Here is a 22,919-nt window from a genome sequence, read left to right on the forward strand (position 1 = left end):
CACTTGCTTCCCTGCAAGTCAGGCTGATCTTCTGTAGTGTCTGTACAGTGGCTGTATCCACTCATTCATTGCATACTCATTGAGTGCCCACTGAGAACTCAGAAATGCTCCAGTTTAAGGGAAAGAGCAGCAAGGAAAACAGATGATATTTCTTTGCCAGTAGAACTCACATTATATTTCTATAATGGTTCAACAAAAGAGACTGTTCTTAAAATTACTGCAATGGTGGAGGGAGGAATAAAGAAGAACAATGATTAACCTGGAAATAAGGCCGAAGAGTACCAGAGAAGGAGGCCCTTGGGAAGGTGAAGATGAGGGAGCCTGTGGTCATGTTGTAAAAGAACACAAGTCCAGCCTCATAGTCCAGAAGAACCCCCACCAGCAGGGGCGGCTCCTTCAATGTAAGAGAAGTTGGGGGAGAGGTGAGGGCCATGTAGCCATTCTCCTGGCAGAGTCTGATGTACCAGAATCCAGACTGAGGCCCTCTGATTATTTCCCAGATCTTCTGCACATTTTTCCCACAAACTCCTAACTCCCACCCAGATCTTGCTGCTCCCACATCCACTTCGAAGTAATGTCTTCTTGAGGTGAAGCCCTCACAGCCCAGGACACAGGCTAAGGCATAGAATCCGCTAAAACGGAAATGCTTCTCCTGGGGGCTGCCGCGGGTCACACGTCTCCGTTCCTCAGACAGAATTAATTCATGATGAGCTGTGTCTGGATCCAGAGTCACGCTGACTGATAAAAGAGAAAGACACATTTTATTTGCTGAGAATACAGAACACTTCAAGTACAACCATCCTGGATTCAAGTGCAGCCTAGTTCTTTTACCTCTGTGACTCACTTTCTGAGACTACATACTATAGTAGGAAATGATCATACCTGAACAGTAATGGTGGGGAGGTTTGAAGGAGCTAATGGACGCCTAGTGCTTGGAGAAATTCCTGGTATTTGGTAAGTAACCAATATGTGGAAGAAATATACTTGAGCTTATTTGAAGACATAATGGCCTTGCTATGCAATCTAAGGGGTGCCTTATAGAGCTGACAGTGTTCCAGAAGATGAGGACACAATCTCTTCAATAGAAGAAAGCCAGGGTCATAAGTTCTATAATCATAAGAGGTGAATTCTGCCAAGTATCAGAGGCAGCTTGGAAGTAGATTATTCCCCAGTCTAGTCTCCAGATGGGAACGCAGCCCAGCCAACACATTCATTGCACTCTGTAAGGCCCTACGCATAAGTCCTAGCAGATGTGAGCCACACATATCTGAACCATAACCCTGTGCGATAATATGTGTGTTGATTGACGCAACCGAATATTTTTATAGCCATAGAGAATCATTTCAGCTTCAGTTTTTACAGCCAGAGGAATTATTAAAACAATTTAGTTTGAATAACTAATTGTGGATATGCGGAACATGGCAAGTACTAAATGAGAACCAAGATTTTGGAATTTGTAATGCTGGCTTTCATTAACATTCAAATATTTATGGCGTCACAATCCATTTTCTCCTTAGTCCTGAATACTGATCTATCTTTCTTTAATTTTGCTGAATGTTTAACGAAATATTAACAATAAACATTATGGTGCAGATTGTTCTAAACACTTTACACCTGCTATTGCATTTAATTCTCATGAAAACTCACTTAATAAAGATCTTTTCATATTTTTATTTTTCAGGATGGGAAAATGAGGTATTGGTTGGCCAGGTTAATACAGCAAATCAACTGGAGAGGAGGAATTCGAAGAGCCGGAAGAGAGAACAGTTTGCCGCTTCCCTGTCTACACTGAAGGGAGAGTTTTCCGGACTCACTGAAAACAGCTCAGCAAGCTCTCTGAGTATGAGTCTGAGCAGGACAGGTAGGAAGCTTGGCTACCACTTAAGGGGTCTTTGCTGTGAAGCATAAAGGCAGTTATTTCCTTCACATACCTTGGTAGCGCTGTAACATTTTCCTCACATCACAGTAAAGCTCAGAAACATTGCACACAGTTTGAGGGTCCAGAGAGAGGACCTCTGGTATTTTCAGCTCCACATCTGAATGCCTAGAATAAACAGACAACAGACCTTCTGCAGTGGACATTCCATTCAGCTCTGGATCCCATCACATCCTCACTTCTTAACCATGTGTTCAGACAGACTTACCTTTTCAGTGAATCTTTCACACCCTACAGTGAAAACAAAGAGAGAAGGTGAGTGTGGGAAAATCAGTATGTCATGTCACTAGACACATGGGGTTACTTGTTATGAACACTCCACCCCAGGAAGCAGAGTGACCCAGCCTGAGATACCCACGCATACCAAGATAGAACTTTCCCATCCCAGTCCCCTAGGATAGTCCCGGTCAGTGTGTGTGAGTGTGTGATCGCACTTGCTCAGGCTTGTGGGGAGCCGTGGAGTCTGCATTCACAGTAGCCTGTGACCTCAGGGACTTGATCATGTTACCTTTTGCTAGAAGTCACCTAATTTCCTTCTGAGGAGCCCGTATCAGAGATCACAGATGACAAAGGTCCTCACTGGGGAATCCATGCCCAGACACTGGGGCTGGGCCACTGATGCAGAGGCAGCAGGTGTCACCTGCTGAGGGCTCACTCTCATGCTACATCCTCACCCTCACAGTGTAACTACCAGTCCTGCAATAGCAGCTGGAGTCCAAGCATCTATGATCACCTGCTGGAAGATTCAAGCAGCTGAAAGCAGGTTCCCTAAGAGCTTATGGCCCAAGACAATATGCATCAGGAGGTTATCATTTATTTCGGCTGCCCCATTCTATTCAAGAGATGGTTAGAAAGGGTCCCACGAACAGTTGACAAGGGCAAATAAATGGCAGGAAGTTTTGCTGTGGTTCCATAAAAACAGGAAGCCTCCACATCTACCCAGAGACAGTTTAAATTTCTGATTCACATGTGACCCCTGGACCTGCAAGACCACAGCAACATGGATACAGATTTTAAAGAATGTTTCTTTAATGTCGGTGCCACAATTAAGTGGAGTAGACAGGTCTCAGGAATCTCCCCAGGCTCCCTCGTCATTCTCCACTCAATAGTCGGGAGCAGATGACACCTCCTTTCTTTCCTAGAAGTTCTCAGCCTCTCTTACCTGCAGCAAATTCTGGGCTGATTCTTGACATTTCTTCTCTAATTCCAGGATGAGGCTCTCAAGTTCAGAGCTCTGCTTTACCAGACTGGCTTCATCTTCCTGCAGTCTCCTCAGCAGCTGCTCTTTCTCTTTCTCCAGTCTCCTTAAATAATCTCTCTCCTCATCATCGAGGAAGTTGTGGAGATTCCTAAACTCAGACTGGATTACTTGTCTCCGAAGCTCTATGTTCTTCTAGAATCAAGAAAGTGGGCAGAGAGGGGGAAACAAACCAAACATACCTCTATGGTGAGTCAGTAAACACAGGTGGGACCCAGACACTGTGCAAATCTGCTCACCCACAGGAGGAAAGCAAACTGTGACACGTTCCCGACTGGATGTATCTTGGAGATTCATGCAAAAGGACATGAGCCAAAGAGCAAAAGCGAAAGAACATATGAGTCTTCTCATATGAGGTCCCTAGTTAAATTGAGAAATAAGAAGTAGAATGTTGGCCACCAAGAGCTGGGAGGAGGGAGCAATGGAGTTATTGTTAATGGACATAGAGTTTCTGGTTCAAATGCTGAAAAAATTTTGCAGAGGCAAAGTGGCAACAGCTGGAAAACAACTGAACATAATGCACTGGGCTATTCAGTTAGAAATGAGGAAAATGGCAATGTCAGGTAATGTGTATTTAGACAAACACCCCAGAAAAGTTTGCTGAGATTCTGTGGATCATTTTCCCCTGGGCTCTGAAGCTCAAAAATTGTCCAGCTCCGTCTGCAGAGTCCAGCCCAAGTGGCAGACTCTCAGATGTGGGAAAGCTGATCCTAGCTCTGTTGGCACCTGCTCACTTTCCTTCATCTCATCCCAGAGATAAAAGAATGAAAGGGTAGGAGTCGCAGAATCATGATAGTTACCAGAAATATTATTGCCTTAAGCCAGGATTCAGTTATCATCCTGATGGATGAGACTAAGAAAAACACTGAGAGACTCGGTTTTCTCTGGGGAGGACAAAGTGTAATTTCCATGGGTGCTTTCTCAAGTCACACAGTGCTTCAGTGACTGTGGTTTTGAGGTAGATGTTGTGCCACTGTCATGGTTTCCTATATGGTGTGTAGCAATAGGAGTTCTCCCCACTACCCGAGATTCCAGAAGGGGGAGACAGAGGCAGTTGCAATGCTACAGTGACAGGGATCTCCACCTGCCAGTTCCTAGTAAGGCCCTCCAAACTTCCAAGGATTTTAACATGAGGATAGGAGGAGTTTAAGTTTCACATGTGCACATCTACAAAGAATAGGACAAATGTGGGAAGAAACCCTGAAAGAGGAAAATGACTCATAAATTTGATTACTAAGGGATGGATTACGTCCATATTTCCATAACAGAATGTGTCTGATCCTGCAGGGTCTGGTCAGCCATGGACACTGTCTTAGAGACCCACAGTCTGCAGTGCAAGTGTGCAAGTTCTTGCAAAGCTCTATCCTCATCAACAGTCTCACAAGCTTGAGTTATGGGATTGTCTCCTGCACTGGTCCTCTTATTGTGTTCCCTAAAGTTGATATTGGAACCAGGAATGTAGAGGGTCAGACCCTGTGCTGTGGTAGATGTGCCCAGGTAAGTTCATGAACTTCAGACAGGAGGTAATTTCAGTCATTGAAAACTTGAAAAGTAAGAAGCACAGGCATGTTTTATTCTCCTGACTGAGGTGTTAGGATATCTAGCCAATTATTATTCATAGAAACAGAAAGCAGAGGAAAATTCTTCTAGATGCAGACAACTAATGGCAAATTTTAACGAAAAAGGCATATTCTTTGGGTTTCCACAGTTTGGTCTGATTTAATGAGAATAAATCATCAAAAATTACTATTCCCAATCACCTTATGCCTGTATTCTAGACTGGAAAATAGTTTGATATCAAGAAAATCAAATTCTCACCTCCCATTGTGTTCTTTCATTTTTCTTGTCCAACTTCAATATCACACAGCGGTCTTGCGCTGCTCTCAGTTTTGTCACAATTTCCTGGAGCTTTTCCTGAAGGAAAACTTGGGTGAGTTATGGCTTGTCCATTTCACGACTCTCATTTGGCACCTAGAAGAATCCCAGCCTCCAAGATGTACCATAACGTGGAATATATTTTTGAGTCCTTAGGCTTTGAGAAGAAGCAACATAAGGGTGTTAATGTAATTCATGCCCTCAGTGGCCCTGGGCAGTGGCAGGATTGTGGCATCTTTCTGTGCTGTAGGTGATCTGTGATTCCCAGCTCTTCTGTGGACCATAGAATAAGCTATTTACATAACTGCAGTCTGCCGGGGACATGCTACATGTACAAGATTATAATCATCTAAAAGTAAATTTTATAAAATAATAGGCTGGACCAATCATAATACAGAGTGTTGGAAACATGTGGAACTTTTTACATGTTAGGGTGAGTCAGGTAGGAGAGCCCAGGATGGCAGCTGAGGTTACAGAACCAGTTCATGGGGGAGGGGGAGCTCTGCTGTCACCTGAAGAACTGTCATGAAGTCAACTTAGAGTGATTAGTTTCCATACCTATCTCTAGGGTTCCTTGTCACACAGTTTCTCACGTTTTCTGCCTCTATTAAGAGATGGGGAAACCAGGTCATGAAGGCAATAACTAAGTCGCTCACACCTTCCATCTAGTAAGAACTGAAACTCTTACGATATTTCAGCCTCCACAGTCAGATTCCTGAGGCCACGTCCATCTCCTTATGTTGCTTTTTTTTAACTACTTGGTGGGCAAGTTATGGGATCTGCCCCATCACAACGATGAGCTGCTCGTGGGGTTACAGGGGGAGGTGAGTGCGCTGATGGTGCTCAGGACTGACACGCCCTGACACAGGATCCAGAACCTTCACACAAGACACAGGCACCTCAGGGATGAGGGGACACAGAGCCCCACACTGGGGATGTTTCCTTCAAATGTCACCAGGACAGAGGAGGAAGGAATCCCACTTCCTCATTCCTGCACAGCACAGGGAGCCTCACTTTAGCAGCTATTGTGTGAGAAACGTGGGAGGTGCCTGAACCTCTCAAGGCTTCATCACTCACTGTTTCTAAATCCTTTAACTGTCCTTCTTAATCCTTGCTAAAATGTGTTTCCATCCCCTTTTCTTAGAGGACTAACTTTGATTTTACTCCTTGATGTTTATATTGTGAACTCAGAAGTTTCTTTTAAATGTCAACCTAGTATTTCCCTCCACAAATAAAATCCCAAATTTGGACCAGGATTTAGACTCTGAGAAATACCAAATTCCTTCTTAATTTCCTTTCTCACGGCCTCACCTGAGCAAGTGAGAAGAATCCTCACTCTTCTCCACACATGGTTATTTTGTATTTCACCTCTGGGCTCACTTCTGGGCAGTCTCCCCCTACACTCATTCCCGCCCATTGGTGGCCCCCTCGCCACCCACACCAAGGGACATCAGGTGTCCCATGTTCCTTCCTCACTCCTTACACTGTGGCTAACTAAAAGGCCGTGGTTCTGACCCCTGGGGTTTCAGATTCTTCCCTGTGCTCTTGCAAGCTGTGGTGTCTCCAATTAAATATGCGAGGTGAGGCCATGAACGAGGCTGGTGTGGCAAAGAGCAAAATCTGTTGTCCAGGAGAAGTTCATTACAGGAAGTTCTTACAGGAAAGGATTCTGCTCAACCTTGAAGGTCAGGATGGACACGGGGTGGACCTGTAATAAATTCAACATGGACGTGTAATAAACTAATTCAGGAAAATGATATGGTACAAAATTATTTTAGGGTCACGATCATGGTTTTCACTACAACTGATTGGAGTGAAAATGTGCAACCTGAGAGGCAGTCCTTGCTAAAGTCTCTGGCCACTCACCTTGTAGCCTGGATACACGTCCTCCACTAGAGCCGTGCGGTGTCCTCTGTGCTGGGGGGAGCGCTCACAGCGCCAGCAGATGAGCTGCCTGTCGACCTCACAGAACAGGTGGAGCCGCTCCCCGTGCTCCTCACACAGTCTCTCAAGGTCAATCTCCTTGAGAGTTTGAATGAGGTTTTCCAGCTGCTTGTTGGATCGGACACTCGCCCTTTGAAATGGTGCCCGGCACAGGGGACATTGGGGCTCCCTCAGGGATGACGTCCCTTGTGCGTTCTCAAGGATGCCCTCTATGCACCGGCGGCAGAAGCTGTGCCCACAGTGGATGCTCACGGGCTCTGTCATCAGCTCCAAGCAGATGGAGCACGTGGCTTCCTCCCTCATCTTCTTGGTAGCTGTGGCTGAGGCCATGGCCCTTCCTGAAAAGCTCCAATATCAGGTAGAGGCAGAGATGAAGTAGACAGGATTTTCCAGAGTGAAGGACAGAAGCCTCACCTGAAACTCTGCGCCTGCACAGGTGTCGAAGTCTTCTCTCTGGAGAGAGAAATGGATGCAATTTGAAAGATGCCTCGCCTGTTCCTCTGTGGCAGAATAGGGTGATCCCAGTCATATTTGCCCACTTCAGTATTTATCTATTTTTTAAATATTTATTTATTTATATATATATACAAACACTGGGTACAGTCAGAAGCACGGGAGGGTGAGAGAATTCACCAGAGCCAGAGCAGGGAACAGAACAGGCAGACCGATGAAATACACTGCTGAGGGGATAGTGGGTGCAGTAGGAGAGTTCTGCGCGCCATATGGGACCCTCGCTGGTGGCCGGGGATCGAACTGGCGCTGCAGAGGCTGCGGACAGCTTCCCAGCCCAGTGCTCAACCACTGCACCACCAGGGAATACCCTGCCCACTTCAGCTTAGATTAAAATTCAGTCACATTTAAATTCAGTGTTTCAGTCTCACCAGCCATAATTAAATGCTTAGCATCTGAGAATGGTCCCAGGATATCCAAGTACAGAATATTCATCACGGGAGACAGTGAGAGTGCTCGGGTACTAACAGAGCTAGAATAGGATTGAGGGGGCTCACAAAAGTCTCAGGAGAGAAGAGAACTCAGGGAGGGAGAGTGAAACTCTCTCCATGTCTAATGAGCTTCAGGAGGAGTCAGCCCTGATTTACTGCTTTGTCCTGCTAGCAACAATGAGGTGAATGGTTGGGAAGCAGAGTCCTGGGAACAATCACCCTTGACTCTCCTCACACCCCCATGTCTGGTTGTCTGGACCCACAAAGTAAAAGGGGCTCCAGATTATTCAAGTTCCCATGGAGCCCACACTGAGGCAGGAGAGCTGCAGAGAGTGGTAGAGAAGGAGTTGGTGCTGGGAGCAGAGTTCCTGGGCACAAGGGAGGTGACTGTCTCCCTCCAGGGGAGGACAAGTCTCCCAGGACAAGGTCAGGGAGCCTGAGGCAGAGGGAATTTGCAGAACCAGGTTGTGGGGAGGCAGGAAGCAGAGGGCAAGTCCTGACCATTGTTGGCTCCTTGTGCTGGACACCCGAAAGCCCACCAGTGAGGAATCAGAGCTGGAGACAGTGGAGCAGGGACCAGAGCAGAGGGTCTGCCCTTCCCCACAGCTGCAGCTGCTCAGGCTCCCAGCCCTGCTGCCCTCCCCTTGCTGGGAGTGTATGGGGAGGTGCTGATGGAGGGAGTGAGAGGCCTTTCCTTTGCACTCACAGGGCAGATCCAACCCAAGGAACTGGATAGATTATTTCCCCCTATTTTCAGGACTAGCCCTGGGAGCCAGAGCACGTCTCTGCAGACTGCTCTCCCGTGGAGGTGATTTTTCCCAGGGGCTGCACCAGCCTTCCTTATGCCTGGGGTTGTGCTCCTGGGGATGCCCTTCCTCTGAACCCCAAGAGCCTTCCCTTCGCTCACCTCCCACTCTGATCTGAGATGGGAAATGGAGTCTTGAAAGAGAAAGCAGAGAGGGAGAGAGCTAGAAAGCAAGTCCCCACCAATTTGACTTGGCTGAGCTCCTCTTATTGCTCCCACCACACACACACAGACATCACAGTCCACCCCAGAGCAAACCTTGGCCTGGACTTTTTTACTCCTCCTCCCAGGGCAGTCAGTCACAAAATCTCTGCCAGTCGCTCTGCAGCTCCACTTCCGGATTCCTGGAAGGGAAGTTCCTCTGACTAGAGTCAACTCAGAAATGAAACTGATGTAGGGCAGGTCCAGACAGATGAGGGAGGAAATGTGTCAATATACCAGAGGTTTTGCATTCAGATATCCTGACAGGGAGGTGCTTGATAGGAACAGTGCACATCTTTCAAGGCAACAAGAAGGGACTATATAAAATCTCATCGTGACCTGGGACAGTCGGGGAGCAGACCTCTCACGGGGACAGGACACCCCTCCTGAGGCATCCAGCTCACAGACAGAGGGAGAATGTGCGCCTGGGTCCCTGATCCCATGATGACTCCCTGCCTCCCCCTCCACCGTCAGTGTCGTGGATGAGTCTCTGCACCAGGCACAGCTCATCCCGAGTTGTCTTGTCAAAGGTCCAGGAAAGGAGAAGAGGGACCCCACAGGGGATCAACCACCCCCACACAGCAGCAGCCAAAGACAAGCTCATGACAGGGTCTGTCCTGTGACCATTGCCCCCTGGCACCTGCTGTGTGAAGGAGGGGATCATGCAGAGCTCGGCTGAGAGGGGTGGGAACACAGTAGAGTCTTCAGAGACATGTCCCCAATGTGGGAAGAGCCCAGTGCTTCATGTGAAACTCTCATTAAATTTTGACCACCGCAGTCTGACCCCTGAGGCTACGTCCATCACTTTGTGTTGCTTTATTTTTTTACTACTTGGTGGGAAAGTTATGGGATCTGCCCCATTACAGTGATGAGCTGCTCATGGGGTTACAGGGGGAGGTGAGTGCTCTGATGGTGCTCAGGACTGACACGCCCTGACTCAGGATCCAGAACCTTCACACAAAACACAGGCACCTCAAGGATGAGGGGACACAGAGCCCCACACTGGGGATGTTTCCTTCAAATATCACCAGGGCAGAGGAGGAAGGAATCCCGCTTCCTCATTCCTCACAGCAAAGGGCAGCCTTACTCAGAGCCACTGAGTATGAAACTTTGAAGGTTCCTGAACCTCTCTCAAGGCTTCAGCACTCACCAATTATTTTGAAATCCTTCAACTCTCCTTAATCCTTGTTAAGACCTGTTTCCATCCCCTTTTCTAGAGGACTAACTTCGATTTTACTCCTTGATGTTTATTTTGTGCACGCAGAATGTTCTTTTAAATGTCAGCCTGATCTTTCCTCCACAAATAAATCCCAACTGTGGACCAGTAGACTCTGAGTGACACTCAAGTTCTTTCCTTGACTTCCTTTCTCATGCCCTCACCTGCCAGTCCCATCACACACCCCCTGACAAGGTACTAGAATGTCAGGCAAGCTGCCGTGACAGGTGGTCGGCTCGAGGGAAATCCTGTTTTTTCCCCACACACGGTTATTTATATTTTCTGGTGAGGACTCACTTGTGGGCAGTCTCCCCCACCTACACCCATTCGAACCTCTTGGAGCCCCCCCCCCACCTGTCACCACCCACACCAAGGACAGTCAGGCGTCCTGTGTTCCTTTTCTACTCCTTGTCGACTGTAGGCTATCTAACAGTTGGTGGTTCTGACCTCTGAGATTTCAGATGATTTCCTGTGCTCTTGCACGAGTGGTGTCTCCAATTATATATTTGAGGTGAGGCCATGAGAGAGACCAGTGTGAGGCCATGAATGGCAAAGAGCACAATGCATTGTCCAGGAGAAGTTCATTACAGGAAGTTTTTACAGGAATAGGTTCTGACCAACCTTGAAGTTTGGCATAGAAAATCAGGACCTGACTCACTGGGGTCAAAATAAAAATATTCAGAAAATAACATGATGGAAAAACATTTTTAGCATCACAATCATGGTGTTCAGACTAACTAAATTCAATAAAAATGTGCAACATAAGGAAGTACTTGCTGAAAGGTATGGCCACTCACTCACCTTGTAGCCTGGACATACGTTCTCTGCTAGAGCCGTGCTGTGTCCTCTGTGCTGGGGGAGCACTCACAGCGCCAGCAGATGAGCTGCCCATCATCCTCACAGAACAGGAGGAGCTGCTTCCCATGTTCCTCACACAGCTTCTCATGCTCCAGCTCCTTGATGGTCTCAATGAGGTTTTCCAGTGGCCTGTTGGGTTGGAGACTCTCCCTTTGAAATGATGTTCCACACAGGGCACAGGGACACATCATCACAATAAATGCCCAATAGAAACTCTGACCAATGTAGCCAGTTATGCACCAGTGGCAGAAGCTGTGCCCACAGTAGATGCTCACAGGCTCCATCATTAGCAGCTGGCAGACGTAGCACGTGGCTTCCTCCCTCATCTTCCTGATACTTGGGATTGAGGCCATGGCTCTTCCTGAAAATTCTACTGAGTAGCTATAGGCAGAGATGAATCAGACAGGATTTTCTGAGTGAAGGATTAAGCCTGACCTGAGCCTCTGAGCCTGCACAGGTGTTAAGTCGTCTCTCTGGAGACATAATGAATTACAATTTGAAAGATGCCTCACAAGTCCCTGTGTGGCAAAATAGGGTGATCCCTGTTACATTTGCTCCATTCAGTGTAGATTAAAATTCAATAATCACATTTAAATTCAGTGTTGGAGTCCCACCAACCATCATTCAATGCTTCATACCTGCCAATGGTCCCAGAATATCCAAGTAAAGTACATTCCTTTGTGGCAGAAAGTGTTCTCATCAGGTACTATTAGAAATAGAGAAGCAGACAGGTTTTCTAGAAAAAGTTGTAGGAGACAAGAGAAGTCAGGGAGGGAGAATGATAGACTCTCTGTGTCAAATGAACTTGGGAGGAGTCTGCCTGACCTGGTAATAACAGAGGGGAATGGTTTGGGAGCAGAGTGCATGGGGTCAGTGATACGACTCTCCTCACACCCCCATGTCTGATTCTGTGGACCCCACAAAGCCTCAAAGAAAAAGTTTAGTCCAATTTCCATGGAGACCACACTGAGGCAGGAGAGCTGGAGAGAGTGGTAGAGATGGTGTTGGTGCTGGGAGCAGAGGCCCTGGGCACAAGGGAGGTGACTGTCTCCCTCCAGGGGAGGACAGGTCTCCCAGGACAAGGTCAGGGTGCCTGAGGCAGAGGGAATTTGCAAAACCAGGATGTGGGGAGGCAGGAAGCAGAGGGCAAGACCTGACCATTGTGGGCTCCTGTCCTGGACCCCCAGTGTCCACCAGTGAGGACTGAGAGCTGGAGACAGAGGAGCAGGGACCAGAGCAGAGGGTCTGCCCTTCCCCACAGTGGCAGCTGCTCAGGCTCCCAGCCCTGCTGCCCTCCCCTTGCTGGGAGTTTGTGGGGAGGGTGCTGAGAGAGGATGTTGGAGAGGCCTTAACTTTGCACACACAGTGTCTAAGAACAGATCCAACCCAAGAAACTGGATAGGTTATTTCCCCCTATTTTCAGGACTAGCCCTGGGAGCCAGAGCACGTCTCTGCAGACTGCCCTCCCACGGAGGGGATTTCTCCCAGGGGCTGCACCAGCCTTCCTTATGCCTGGGGTTGTGCTCCTGGGAATGCCCTTCTTCTGAACCCCAAGTGCCTGCCCTTCGCTCACCTCCCACCCTGATCTCTGATGTGGCATGGATTCTCCAAAGAGAAAGCAGAGGGAGAGAGATAGAAAGCAAAGTCCTGATTATTTTCACAGTAGGGCGTAATCTTTATTGCCACCCACCACCCACGCATGCGCGCGCGCGCACACACACATACACACACACACACACACAGAAATCACAGTCCACCCCAGAGCAAACCTCGGCCTGGACTTTTTCACTCCTCCTCACAGGGCAGTCAGTCACAAAATCGCTGCCAGTCCCTCTGCAGCTCAACTTCCAGATTCCTGGAAGGGAAGTTCCTCTGACTAGAGCCAACTCAGAAATGAAACTGATGAGGGGGCGGGTCCAGACAGATGAGGGAGGAGACTTGTCAAAATGCCAGAGGTTTTACACTCAGGAATCCTGCCTGGAGGGCCTGGTAGGAACAGCACCCTTCCTTCAGAGCAACAACAGAGGGGACAAATTAAAATCTCATCATGACCTGACACAGCACATGGGGCAGGCCCCTAATGGGGAAGGGAGAGGCCCCTCTTGAGGCATCAGATTCACAGACAGAGATCCCTGTTCCCATGATGACTCCTGGCATCTCCCTCTACCGTCACTGTCGTGGATGAAACTGTGCACCGGGCACAGTTCATCCTGAGTTGTCTTGTCAAAGGACCAGGAAAGGAGACGATAGACCCCACAGGGGATCAACCACCCCCATACAGCAGCAGCCAGACAAAGACAAGCTCATGACAGGGTCTGTCCTATGACCTCTGCCCTCCTGGCATCTGCTGTGTGAAGGAGGGGATCATGTAGCGCTCAGGGCTCAGAGGGCATGGGACGCAGAAGAGCCTTCAGAGACATGTCCCCTAATGGGGAGAGTCCAGTGCTTCAGGTGATGTGTGTGATGTGGTGCGACAACTAGGCGAGCAGTGAGAGCAATACCTGGGGGAGCTTACCTGTTTATGGGGAGTCTAGGTTGTCAGATCTTAAAGAATTAGTGTGGGAGACATCACTGGAGTCCCTTAATAGGGCCTGAAGTCCTACTGATAACTTTTTGGGGAACCATCACCCCAGATCCCTAAGGTGTTTTTCCTCAAGTCCTTCAACTGTCCCCTTAACCAGGACTACTTGGGGACACCATTAAACAGGAGGTCACCATTAAACAGGTGACCTGTTTAATGGTGTCCCCTTCCCCAGGCCCAAACCTTCTCACAGGCTATTTTGTTTCCAGTACACTGATCACTGAGTATTTATTTATCTTGCTTGCTTTCTGTCTTCCTCATGAGCATGCAAGTCCCACAAGATCATGGGTTTGTGCTAGCATCTTTCACTGATGATCCCCAGTATCTAGTAGCTTCAGCACAGAGCTGTGAAATAAGAGATTTTCTAAGCTGCACTCAGCAGTATTGATGACGTGCATGCAGACTGGGTGATGTGTTGTGATTGGGGATATTTGAGGGGTGTGATGGTGTGTGTTGCATGTAAGTGATACAGCTTGTGTGTGTGTAATGTCATGTGTTATGTATGATTATTACCAGCAAAATCCATGTTTGTGTTTTAGAAGGTCTGGGTTTTGTGCGCTATGTTAGAAGGGGCTTTGTAGCAGTGTGATGGATTCTCTGTGGTGTGCTGAGTGGCTGTGTTTGTTGTGTGTGTTTGTGGGGTGTGCCCCCAGATTAAACTAGAAGTGGTCCAGAAATTACCAGAATCCCTGGAGTGAGAGAACTGTTTCTTACCCTCCCCAAAACTAAAATTGGGAAAAACTAGCTGGGACTGGGAAAGTAGCCTTGAGGAGGTTTGAGGAGATCATATTACAAAAGTGATGACTGCAGGGAGAAGAGAGTAGGATCAAAACAAGTGTGTTGGGAATTTTATGGGGACGATAAAAAAGATGAAAGTGCATACCTTTTACAAAAATGAAGAATGACGTAAAAATTTATCAAATAAAATTAAAACAAACAAGCAAAAAACAAAAGTGATGGCAAACTAATGATTACAAAGGGGGAGAAAGAAGCAAGAATTAGAGGCAGGAAGAGAGAGCACAGGATGATGGTGTAAACAATACAGGTCGGGAGGAGTCTGATAATTCAGAATGATGGTATCACAAAGGACTTCCTCAGTAGAAATCTTAGCATCCTTTGTAACTGTGCATTCTCTCTCTCTCTGTCCTCTCTCTGTCTCTCAGCATAGATGACCCTTTCAGTGGAGCTTGCTCTGACGTGCGATGAGGCTGACACATGGAAATTTTCCCTCACTGGCCCAGGAACAGCTGGGAATTTATCAAACACCAACTTTGGGCCAGGCCCTAGCCCAGTGCACCCTGTGTGCTAATATAATCCTTCTTAATACAATTTCTGGAGTTTAAAACATGATAATATGAATAAAAATTTTCCACAGGGCTCAAAACCTAATTGGAGCAGGCAGAAGAGTATGGTCTTCCCAGTCTGAGGAGAAGAATGAAGAAAATGTAAATAGAAAGGAATAGCGCTGCAGAGACATGTGGGATACCATCAAATATACCTTTTTACCTAGAATGACGCTCACGCAAGAAGGGCACAGTGTGAAAAATAAACAGCACACTCTCAATTATCAATGGACGAAAGAGAAAATGACAAGGAAAGTCAGAAAATATGGAGGCTTTGAAATGAGTGAAAATGAAAGTCAACACAGCAAACCTTAGGGGCTGCCGTCACAGCAGGGCCTAGGAGATGACAGATGTAAAAGCCACTATCATAGTTAAAAGCTCTTAAGTCACTAACTCAGCCTTTTTGTTCAAGGGCAGAAAGAGCAAATGAAAACCAAAGCAAGTAGAAGGACACCAATGGCCATGAGATGGGGGTTCATGAAGAAAATCAATGTCAACAAAGGTTAGTCCTTTTGAAAAGACTAACAAATTCAAGAAATCTTTTAGCTACAATAACCAATGACAATACAGTAAGACAGAAATTACTGAATGGTTCTAACTACTGAGAGTGGCACAACAGCACATCTGCAAGCAAAAGAATGTATGTGGAGACTTGCATCACATCATATACAACACTCAAAACGAACCACAGATCTAAATGTACTAACAGAAATGGTTAACACCTTTTGAGAGGAGGCACAGGGAATAACTCTTGTTACATTGGGCTCGCAAAGGTTATTTGCACGGCAGCAAAACACAAGGAATAAAAGAGGAAATACCTGAGATGAACAGCAACAATACTGAAGGTTCTTGAGCTTCATTGGACTCCATCCAGAATGTAAAAAGACAACTCAGAGAATGACAGAAAGATTCTGAATAATACAGGTGATAAGGGACATACCTAGAACTGTAATTAGTATGTAAAAGTTTTCACAGGGCCTCCCTGGTGCACAGTGCTATGAAGCTGTCCGCAGCGACTACAGCTCAAGTTCCAAGCCCAACCAACCAGGTAGCAACCTACATGGCACAGCAGACCTCTCTTGGCTCGCCCAATGTTCCCCTTAGCAGTGCATTTCAGTCAGTCTGCCTGTTCTGTTCCTCACTCTGTCTCTAGTGAGTCCTCTCACCCCCCACACCTCTGGCCAGTATCCCAGTTCCTGTATGTATAAATAAACAGATCTTTAAAAAAAAGTTTTTACAATCCAAAATACAAATAACCCAACTAAAATGGGCAAAGCAAATGAATAGACTTTATTCCAAAAAACACCAAATAGCCAATAAATACATGAAGCTGTCACCATCACCAGTCATTAGGAAAATGCAAAAGCCAGAAGGAAACAAAATCTCCAGGAGAGAGCACTTAACATCCACTAGTATAGTCACATTTACAAATAGCCCCAATACAAGGTGGAGAAACTGCAATAGCATATGCAGCTTGTGAGCACATACAATGTTGTAGCTTCTTTGGAAAAGAGACAGTTCCTTATAAAGTTGAACAAGTTGCCACAGGAAGTGGCAATTCTACTCCTAGGTACAAATCTCCAAATTTGACCATAATCACACAACATCTTGTACAACACTGTTCACAGTGGCATTGTTTGAACTCGCCCCAAAGTGGAAACATCCACAGTCCATCCTTTCAGGAACAGGCACACACAATGTGTGACATCCATACAGTGGGATGGTTTGTCCATAAACAGAAGCAAATACTGACCCAAACTACAACAATGATGAAGCGTGAAAACTTGACATGAAATGGAAGAGGCCAGACACCCAGCATGAGACCAGGACCCTGGCAGCTCAGAGATCTGACCCAGTGATGTGGGGAGAGCACGAGGGATGGCCCTGCTGTTCTCTCGCTTCCCCGCAGGTCAGGCTGATCTTCTGTGCTGTCTGCACAATGGCTGTGTCCAGCAGTCATGGCACACTCACTGAGTGTCCACTGAGAACTCAGTGCCGGTCCAGGTAAAGGGAAATAGCAGATGACAAAACAGACCAAGTCCTGTCCTAACATGACTGACGTTATATTTCTAGGACAGGTAAACAAAAGACCATATAAATTTACTCCAGTTTTGGAGGAGAAGAATGATTAACCTGGAAATAAGGTCGAAGAGGAACAGAGAAGGAGGCCCTTGGGAAGGTGAAGATGTGGGAGCCAGTGTTCATGTTGTAAAAGGACACAAGTCCAGCCTCACAGCCAGAAAAACTCCCACCAGCAGGGGGCACTCCCTCATGGCAAGGGAAGTTGGGGGGAAGGTAAGGGCCATGTAGCCATTCTTCTGGCAAAGTCTGATGGCCCAGAAGCCAGACTGAGGTTCTGGGGTCATGTCCTTTTTCCTCCGCACATTTTCCAGACAAACTCCTAAGTTCGACCCAGATCCTTCTCCCACATCCACTTCAAAGTAATGTCTTCCTGAGGTGAAGCCCTCACAGCCCAGGACACAGGGTAAGGAACAGATTCTCATAGAACTGAAATGCTTCTTCTGGCTGCCTCCATGGGTCGCATGTCTCTGATCCTCAAACAGGATTAGTTCATGATGAGCTGTGTCTGGGTCCAGAGTCACGCTGACTGAGAAAAGAGAAAGACACATGTTATTTGCTGAGAAGACAGTGCACTTCAAGCACAACCTACCTGGCTTCAGGTGATGCCTACTTCTTCTAGCTCTGTGAGTCACTTTCTGAGACTCTGCACATAGTAGGAAATCATCACACCTGCCATCATACATACAATCCTCCCAATGGTGGGGATGATTGGGAGCTAATGCACACCTAGTGCTTGGAGAAATTCTTGGTATTCGGGAAGTAAGCAGTAAGTGGAAGTGATATCCTCTCCATCACTGTCACCATCACCAACTCAGTCCCTCAGAGAAGGCAAGGGACTGACTAACCAGAGTGGATGTTGTCCTCTCCACAACCCTTTCCCCTTGCAGGACTACCAAGAATCATGGAATATTGAAGCAAAAAAGAAGCTTATCCCCATTTTTTAGTGATAACCTTTCACACTGATTATCAGAAAGCAAAAGAACATCGGCCCTGTCATATTTTGTTATTGAAACAGTTACCTCAGAACCCAGTATTCTATTCAGTTCTCAGAGCACCTGTCAGTCCCATGAGTTTAGGTGTGAAGTCTTTTATGTTTCTGCAGATGACAGTCCATATTGTCCCAGGGATGAGTAAAAAGTCATACAATGTATACTGGAATAATAATGTACATCAATATGATCTGACTAGCATAAGTAATAAAACATATACTGATCTTTTTAAGTGTGATGCTGGCCAAGAGTGTATTTTGTTATTTTTTAAAAAGATTTATTTATTTATGCAAACAAGAACTGGGGAACAGGCCAGAGGTGTTGGGGGGTGAGAGGATTCACCAGACACAGAGTGGGGAGCAGAACAGGCAGATTGACTGAAATACACGGCTGAGGGGAGCAGTGGGCAAGACAGGAGAGGTCTGCTGCGCCATGTGGGTTGCTCCCAGCATAACTGACAGATGAGGCTGGCCAAAAAGTTCACTAAAGTGGGGAAGACTTGGACAATTCAAACAGACCAATTTAATAGACAAATAAAAAGACCAGCAATTAATAAGTAGAGCAAATGCAGTTCACATCACATTTTCTACATGGACTATGTAGTCATGAATAAGACTAGTCAAAATGAAAGAATGAACATATATCTGTAGATCTATATTACATAGACCAGTTATTTGAATGCAATTCAGTATAATACAATAATAAAAACACCAATAAAATTGCTAAGATTCTACAGTCAAAATGCTTATAAATGATAATGAGTATATATGGGAAAGTCCCTGCAGAAGCAACTTAAATAGAAAATAGTTGACTCCCTCAGGGCACTAGGGTTTAAGCACAGCCCTGTGAAGCTATCCTCAGCCTCTGCAGCATGAGTTCGATCCCTCACTGGACATGGGGCCAACCTACATGGCACAGCAGACCTCTCCAGTCTAGCCAGCTGCTCCCCTCAGCAGTGTATTTCCTCTGTCTGCCTGTTCTGTTCCCCACTCTGTCTCTGGTGAATGCTTTCACCACCGCCCCAACACCGCTGTCTTGTGCCCCAGTCTTGAATGCATAAATAAACAAAACTTAAAAAAAAAAAAAGTGGAATAAAATACATGCTTTCTATAGCATCACACCAGTGCAATGAATTCAGGTTTGGTCTCTGTCACCAAACAGATCATGGGTGGCCTTGCATGACCCCTGCTTCCTGGAATTTGCACTATTATAAAATTCCTTCCACTTGAGTGTGGGCAGGACATGAAAAATGCCTCTTACCAATATGTTTAAAATGACCGGCTATTAGGTCTATGCCTCTTTGTGATTACACAAGACTCCATTCTGCTACCTACCTTGCTCTAGAGACTGTCCTTCAGATGACTTAAAGACATATGACTACATAAATGAACATTTGTACAAGTAGTCGAGCCTCCAGATGCAAACACAGCCCAGCCACACATTCATTACACTCCATAAGGCCTGAGTATATGACCTAGCATATATGAACCACACATACCTGAACCACCAACCTGTGAGCTAATATGTGTTGTTTTAAGTGAACAGTATTTTTATAGCAATGCAGGATGACTATGGCCACCAAAACAATTCAGGGTCATTCTGATTTTACAGCTGAAAGAATTACTAAAAAATATTGAGTGTGAATCTTCTAATTGTGGACATACCAAAAATGACAAACAGTATGTAAGAATCAAGGGTCTGGAAATCAGGATTAGAATTGGTCATAGTGGATTTCATTAGGATTCTAACATTTAAAGGGGTTAAGACCTTAAAACCATTTTCATCACAGGTTAGAATACTAATCTATCTTGCATGGCTGAGAATTTAATGAAATGTTAATAAACATGGAAATGACGACTGTGTCTCTGGCCTTGCTACAAAGACAACTTACCTCAATAGCACAGGTCCCTCTCCAAAACTGGCTGGTTCTGGACTTGTGAATGGCTGACAAGGGGGCACTTGCCTGTTCCTAAGGGAAGAATGATGTTCCTACATCAATGAATCAGGCATTGTAGAACAAAATGTGGAAGCCTTAAACAAATTATGCAAAGACTTACAAAGGGAAAGAGGGGGCCCCAACTCTCTGCTAACATGGCTACAAAATCACATGATCTCATGGCCCCTCCCACTCTTGGGGCCAGTACTAATGATAACCTTACTGTTTCTTTTTGCTGCTTGCCTCCTGAAAGTCATACAGGCTCGCATTCAGGAAATAGTAGTCTGGGAATAGTCCTCTTGCTTCCCAGGCGGCCCAAACTTGCCCATCTCCATCCAGAACACCCTTCTCTCCTTTGCTGATTGGTACAATTCTACTTGTCCTTCCAGATTTGATGTAACTCACATCCCTCTATCTGGGAGTCCATAGACAGTGCTTTCCTCTGTACCAAGTCTCCTTGTTATATCTATCCTGCCATTGTCTGGGTTAATGGATAATATTCTGGATGACTTCCCCTACACTGAAATTCTAGCAGTATAGGGGAAGCATTTCCAACTGACCAAAGGATGGCAAGGCCCTCTGGACTCAGAATTAAGTGACCTGCTCATGGGCTCTTGGTTAATGATAACCAACTCCTCCACCCATACTCCTGCCCCTAAATCTACCTTTCAGATGTGATAATGTTAGGAGTTGGCACCTCAACTCCGTCCGGGGTTCCCAAAGACCACACGGAGCCAGAGATGCAAAAGCAAAAAGGCTTCATTGCTAGTTTAAGTTCGGGCCCAACTCTGCCTGGTGTAACTGACTCAGCAGCCTCACCAGGTTGAGAGAGGGTCCCCCCGCCCAGAGCAACCAGCTGTTTTTGTACTTTGTTGACAGGATGTGGGGACTTTTCACACCGGGGGTAGGGTCCACCCTGATTGGCTAGCTCTCATGGTGCCAGCTAGGTTTCGTTTCTCCTTATGTTGTGGTTTCTGCCCAGAAACAAAACTAGCTGGGACTTGTAGGCCGGGACCTGCTGGGACTTGTAGGCCAGGGCCTGCTGGGAAACTAGCTGTGCCCTTTTGAGATGGTAGTTATTTCTCAAAATGGCTGCAGTCTTGTTCATCTTACAATAAGTTTAAGGAAGAAAGGCCCCTCCCACCCATTCGTGCAGCCATATTTCTGAAATGGGTTTACTGGGTTTCAGATTTGCAGGTTTACAGCTACACGGAGGAGGAGCTTGTAGCCAAGTGATCCCCAGTTCTCAGCCCCCACTCCCGTGGCCTTGGCCTACAAGTCCCAGCAGGCCCTGGCCTATGAGTCCCAGCATGCCCTGGTCTACAAGTCCCAGCAGGCCCTGGACTACAAGTCCCAGCAGGCCTTGACGGGACTTCCTGTGGAGCCGTACTTGGTGCCTGAGTCCCTGCATGTGGGCACGCAGTTCCTGCTTCTGTGCCCCGGGACTGTGGAGCTTACCTGTTGTTCAGGTGTGTGTCTTGTTAAGGACATGGTGTTTGACAGCTTGTTGGTCTATGGAGTCTCTCCCTCTCTCTCTCATTTTCTCTCACAACAAACTTGTGACCTCGTCCCTCCTGTCCCTCACACCTGCCCCCGCCACACCCCAGCTGAGTTTGTAAATAACCATTTTTGTTTTTGTTTTTGTTTAACCCCTGCATTCTCCCCGGGAGTCTGCTTTTGGCAGGGGAGGATTCACACCCAGGTCTCCGCGTTTCCCCCTAGGGCTGCCCTGAAACACTTTCACTGAAGTTTTAGAATTTTTGTCAGCTATTTGTTGTAAAGTTTCTTCTCTTGTAAAGTTTCTGTCTCCCTCTCCTCCGCGCATGGCCAGAGGTGGATTTCATGCCTGTCATGGGCGTTGTTTTGTCTTCAGGTTTCATTTTCCAGAGTTGCTATTGCTGTGTTTCCAGTTCCCATGGGTTCTTCTGCAATGTCTGATCAGCCCTTAATCCTGTTCTTCTGCTTTTGTATCATACGCTGTAATTTCTTTTATTAGAGATTTAAGACGAATGTAAGAGTATCACGGTGACCATAAGAAGACAAATAGGTGAAAAGGAGGTAAGAATTTGAGGTTAATTTTTTCAAGCTATTTTCCACCCTAGAGCATAGCCAGAGGGGACCCACTCAGCAAAACACTTGAAGGTTTATTCTCACTAGACTAGAACAAATAGATGACACCCAAAGAAGAAATATTCTTTGTGAACACTGAAATTGGGCAGTCCAGGTGACATCATACTACACAGCTTTATGAGACTGATGATGAGGACAGAGCTGCTATGAGAACAGACTGTTTTGACTGCAGACTGTGTTTCTCTAAGACTTTCTATGTCTGACCGGTGTCCTACATCAGAGACCTATGCCTTCCAGAAATACTGACATGGAAATTTTGGGAGGAGGCAGATCAACATGGCGGCGAAGAGACACTGCAAGTAAGATCTCCCATTAAAAACAGTTAATAGGGAGGAAAAGCGGCAGGTCCCAGTGAGAACTGGGACACAGAAGATAAACGGATGACTCCAGCAAACTACCCGAAGAAGAAAGTTGCCATAAAAGAGGACTAGAAGGGAGAAAAGCGCAGAACCCTGCTACCCTCCCCCACCCACAAAGTCGGCACTCTCTGACCAACAGAGAGGAGGAAAAAAAACAAACTAAAACGACCAACAAGAACAAAGTACGCATCAAGCGGGACTGTGAGTGGAAAGGAACTATTTCAGCCACCACACCCCGTGAACTGGAGCTGTGGAGAACCCTGTAGGATTCGCCGCGGAGGTGAGCGAACAATTCAGGCGCCATTAGAGAACAACAGAGACCCCCGGAGACCTGCACCACACAGCCCCAGGCCGGCCGGTAAGCTTTCGCGGAAAAGCGGCAGGCTTGAAAAGCAAATGCGGATCGTGGCAGCCCAGGTCGACCTAGGCTTGTGGGTTAGATGCATGGGGGCCCTCACTGAGGTG

At 46.6% G+C, this 22,919-nt stretch overlaps 1 protein-coding gene across 2 annotated transcripts in view; it reads right to left on the reverse strand.

The window, feature by feature from the left end:
- LOC119251734 (E3 ubiquitin-protein ligase TRIM38-like) overlaps positions 1 to 12,910 on the reverse strand; it is a 72,677-nt gene extending 59,767 nt beyond the window's left edge. Inside the window, exons 1-8 of one of the 2 annotated variants that reach the window (XM_054698393.1) lie at positions 10,978 to 12,910; positions 9,018 to 9,103; positions 6,936 to 7,466; positions 5,013 to 5,108; positions 3,099 to 3,329; positions 2,145 to 2,167; positions 1,932 to 2,044; positions 95 to 738 (exon numbers count right to left, since the gene is read on the reverse strand). In XM_054698393.1, coding sequence (XP_054554368.1) covers positions 215 to 738; positions 1,932 to 2,044; positions 2,145 to 2,167; positions 3,099 to 3,329; positions 5,013 to 5,108; positions 6,936 to 7,343 — 1,395 coding nt within the window. In that variant the 5' untranslated portion in view covers positions 7,344 to 7,466; positions 9,018 to 9,103; positions 10,978 to 12,910 and the 3' untranslated portion in view covers positions 95 to 214. Of the gene's footprint in view, positions 1 to 94; positions 739 to 1,931; positions 2,045 to 2,144; positions 2,168 to 3,098; positions 3,330 to 5,012; positions 5,109 to 6,935; positions 7,550 to 9,017; positions 9,104 to 10,977 lie in introns of those variants that run through there. The other variant, XM_054698392.1, reaches the window with a different exon arrangement.
- Positions 12,911 to 22,919: the final 10,009 nt, after the last annotated feature.

Source organism: Talpa occidentalis, unplaced genomic scaffold (assembly GCF_014898055.3).
Source record: "Talpa occidentalis isolate TD23 unplaced genomic scaffold, MPIMG_talOcc4v2.1 talOcc4.2, whole genome shotgun sequence".
In the NCBI taxonomy this organism is placed as follows: domain Eukaryota; kingdom Metazoa; phylum Chordata; class Mammalia; order Eulipotyphla; family Talpidae; genus Talpa; species Talpa occidentalis.